At 49.0% G+C, this 4,179-nt stretch overlaps 1 protein-coding gene across 1 annotated transcript; it reads left to right on the top strand.

Annotated features, from left to right (window-relative positions):
* Positions 1-259: 259 nt before the first annotated feature.
* Magee2 (MAGE family member E2) lies at positions 260-2,559 on the top strand. Its single transcript, XM_005086530.4, has one exon. The coding sequence runs from the start codon at positions 497-499 to the stop codon at positions 2,066-2,068; it is 1,572 nt and encodes a 523-aa protein (XP_005086587.1). The 5' UTR covers positions 260-496; the 3' UTR covers positions 2,069-2,559.
* Positions 2,560-4,179: the final 1,620 nt, after the last annotated feature.

Here is a 4,179-nt window from a genome sequence, read left to right as displayed (position 1 = left end):
TCATGGACCCCCCCCCATCCTCTATTAAGTCTTACCAATGTTCTTAATACCTCACAGAAGAACTAGAAAAACTTCAAATGCAGCACCACTAAACAGCCCCACTCCTTAATGCTTCTGCTTAATCTCCGTTGTTTCTTTTTGCGAATTCTCTTCCCCAAAAGAAGTTCGAACCCCGCAGCAAGCATGGACCAAACTGGCCTGCTTATCAGAGGTGGGAGGGGGCGGGAGTGGAAGCCTGAGCGGGGCGTGGTCACCAAGTCGCAGAGGCTGACTGCGCCTGCGTAGGCTGCGGCAAACCTAACTGCTCTTGGGCTTTTGCTCATTGCTGGCTACTGCCTGTGTAAAAAGATCGCCTTTCTTACGAGCTCTCATTTTGATCAAGACAGCTCCCGGGTAACAATCAGGCTTCGGCTCTGTGCCGAGGCATCAACACAGCTCCGATCCTCTCTCCAACGGATCGCTGACCTCCGCGTTCGCGTTCCTGTCTCCTGGAGCCATGTCTCTGGTAAGCCAGAATGCGCGCCACGGCAGCGCTGAGACCACTGCAGATTGCAGCGACGGCCGGGGTGAAATGCAGGCTACTAATGCCTCTGGGCCCTCCACCTCCATGCTAGTCCCCGAGCCTCCCCAGGGCCCTCAGATTCCAATTGACCCACAGGGTGCCAGCGCTCCCCAGGCTGCGCAGGACCCGAATGACATCGAGGTTCTCATCGACGAGCAGTCCCGACGTTTGGGGGCGCTCAGGGTCCACGACCCTCTAGAAGACAGGTCGGTTGCTTTGGTGAATTTCATACGCATGAAAAACCAAAGTGAGGGGTCTATCCGGCAGTCAGACATGCTGGAGTTTCTCCGAGAATACTCAGATCAGTTCCCTGAGATACTCAGACGAGCCTCAGCGCACCTGGACCGGGTCTTTGGGTTGAATCTGAGAGTTCTTGATCCTCAGACTGACACTTACAACCTAATCAGCAAACCAGGTCCCCAGTCCACTGAACGGCTAGCAGAGACCCTGGACATGCCCAAAGCAGGTCTCCTGGCCTTGGTCCTAGGGCACATCCTCTTGAATGGCAACCGGGCAAGAGAGGCCTCCATTTGGGACCTGCTGTTAAAGGTTGATGTGATGGATGAGCCTCAGAGGATCAACAACCTCTTTGGGAACACAAGGAATCTCCTCACTACTGACTTTGTCCGTATGCGGTTTTTGGAGTACTGGCCAGTGTATGGCACTAATCCCCTTGAATTTGAGTTCCTGTGGGGCTCTAGAGCCCACAGGGAAATCACAAAGATGGAAGCCTTGAAGTTTGTAGCAGAGGCCCATGATGATGAGCCCTGGAGCTGGCCAGAAGAATATAACAAGGCCCTGGAAGCTGACAAAGCCAAAGAGAGAAGTCAGGCTGCTGGCTTAGAGTTCTGGTCAGAGGACGCTATGAATGATAAAGCAAATGATTTGGTCCAGTTGGCCATTAATGTCACTGAGGAGTTGCTGCCTATACATCAGGATGAGCTATTGGCTCATACTGGTAAAGAATTCGAGGATGTGTTCCCAAATATCCTCAGCCGAGCCACTCTAATCCTTGATCTGTTTTATGGGTTCTCTCTGATTGAGGTTGATACCAGTGAGCACATCTACCTCCTGGTCCAGCAACCAGAATCAGAAGAAGAGCAAGTAATGTTAGAGAGCCTGGGCAGACCCACCCAAGAATATGTGATGCCAATTCTGGGCTTGATCTTCCTGATGGGCAACCGTGTCAAGGAGGCCAACATCTGGAACTTACTCCGGAGGTTTAGTGTGGACGTAGGAAGGAAGCACGCCATCACCTGTAAGCTCATGAGACAACGTTATCTGGAATGCAGGCCACTCTCCTACTCGAATCCAGTTGAATATGAGCTGCTCTGGGGTCCTCGGGCTCACCTTGAAATCACCAAAATGAAAGCCTTGGAATACATGGCTAGGCTCTATAGAAAGCGGCCCCAGGACTGGCCAGAGCAATACAGGGAGGCTGTGGAAGAGGAAGAGGCCAGGGCCAGATCCGAGGCAACTGCCATGTTCTTCTTTGGCTCCATGTGAAGTCTGGTGCTTCACTTTAGTTGAGTGGCATCAGTTAAAGGGGCCTTTGGGAAAAGGACAATACTGTCCTAAATCAGAAGTTGGGAGGGTTGGGGTAAAGAGTGCACCTTGTGCTAATTGTGTTCCAATTCTAACAGTATTTCTTTCCTTCTAATATATTCTAATTGTCTTCATAATTAGTGTTTATAAATGAATTGCTCATTTTCTCTTCCTGTCTTGTTTCAGTATAAATGTTCAGATAACTGTGTAAAATGTATTGGTAATATTTATGTATTTGAAATAACCAGTAAAATAAGCTAAATAACAGTAACAATACACACACGTGTACACAAACACACCCCAAACACAAAGCCCCTCATTCGTGGTTGCCCTCCTTGTGAGTCTATTGTTGTGTTAACAAACAAACTAAGTAACAAAAACAAAAGACTGCCACTTACCTGTATTTAATTTGCTGTTGCAGAGTGTAGTAAATAAAAGTATAATGAATTAGATGCCATGCTTATGTCCTCATTTATTCTATGAACATTTAGCAGGTACCTGTGTGCTGAGAACAAGGCAACGTGCTGAGGATATATGGGTAAAGAAGTCCCATCTGAACCTCAGAACCTCCCCCTATAAGAGGAAAGTCATGGAAGTAAACCAGCAACTCCATTGTGCTGTGGCAAGTGGTATAAGAAAATGGGGTGGGCTGGGGTGTACTATGAGAGTCCACAAGTATAACTCCCAGCTACATGATGGGAGGGCCGTGAAGAAGGAAGGGCAGTACAAGGAGGTCTGGGAAAAGGTCAGGAGTATGAGGCAGGACATGGGTGAGGGTATAGTCAAGGGAGGCGGTGGGAAGGACCAAGTGGAATGAAAAGCTGGGACACCATATGCTTTAGTGGTGTCTGGGGAGTGATACCTCAGGCTGAGGTGAGGGACAAAAGGAGGGACTGGTGAAGGTATAGGCTATAGGTAAAATACCCAAGGGGTGGGGGCTGAAAGTCACCCAGAAAGACAATGTTGGGTTCAGAATGGAAGTGGGAGGGAGCAATCTGAGCACGGGGTTAACAAAGGCCCTATCTGCTGGGGGTGGCTCTTGGGAAACAGTAATAGCCTTCTTAAATACAGCTGGTCTTGGCTCTTCAGTCAGATTTAATTCACACCCTATACCCCGCACTGGCACTGTTTATTTCAACACTCAAGCTGTTAAGGTAAAAGTTCGCATTTTAGGTCTCTTCATCCTGATTCCTCTAACAGCTTCTAACACGGCTCACAAGCTTTCCCTAGAAAGCTTGCAGGTAACAGTTTCTGAGAGGCATCCCTGGCACGGGGGTGGGTATCATGCGGGAAATCTCCTGACTAGGGAAAGACAGTGATGCTTTCCAGTACTGCATGCTGCATGCGCCCTCATCTCCTGGCATCCTCAAGCCTTCTCCCCTTTGCATCCTTTTAATTATCAGAGGTTTCCCCGAAGTGCCACCTCCTAGCAGATGGTAGAGTAAGCCGTCATTTCTCACATTTTTATTAGCACAAGAAAGATAACAGTACAATTTCCAACTCAGGAATTGGACAATGAGAGGAGAGATACACCCTTTTGGCCCCCAAGTCTGACCTGCGGCGGTGCAGGAACCCAATTAAGAGCAGTCTGCCTGAGAAAAAGACTGCGCAGGCGCACTCAGCGTTGCCAGGGCGATATAACCCCCCCGCCGGGTCTCAATAATCTCTGCTGTAGTAGCATTCCAAGAACTAAAGGCTAAGTGGCAAGTGGCGGGGGTGGAGGGTGGGATTTCTGGTGCCCAGAAAATTAATACCTGGAGAGCTTGAGCTGATGGAATTCGGAGAAATGGGGTGAGGTGGGCTTGGGGGAGTTGGGGAAGGGAGAATGTCTGACTCAGAGAATTTGGGATCGTGATCCTACCCAAGCAATAAACTGTAAGAGTCTCTTCAGCTTTCTTAGACCCTAAATTGGTTTGTGCTTTCAGAGAAAGGGAGAGAAAGGAGGCAAGCCGATCAAGGTGCCAAGTGTTTCTTGCTGTGACTTTTTTGGATTGGTGCAGAGTCCTCAGACACATCAATCAACTTTGCAGGAATCTCAGAATAGAAACCTGCCAAGGGAATGTTGTGGCATC

The sequence above is a fragment of the Mesocricetus auratus genome, unplaced genomic scaffold, assembly GCF_017639785.1.
Source record: "Mesocricetus auratus isolate SY011 unplaced genomic scaffold, BCM_Maur_2.0 Super-Scaffold_100003, whole genome shotgun sequence".
NCBI classification, from domain to species: domain Eukaryota; kingdom Metazoa; phylum Chordata; class Mammalia; order Rodentia; family Cricetidae; genus Mesocricetus; species Mesocricetus auratus.
This window is presented reverse-complemented; position numbering and strand designations above follow the sequence as displayed.

Bases quoted from the DNA above. Each gene is read 5' to 3' on its own strand.
- Magee2 (XM_005086530.4), top strand. From the start codon at position 497: ATGTCTCTGGTAAGCCAGAATGCGCGCCACGGCAGCGCTGAGACCACT.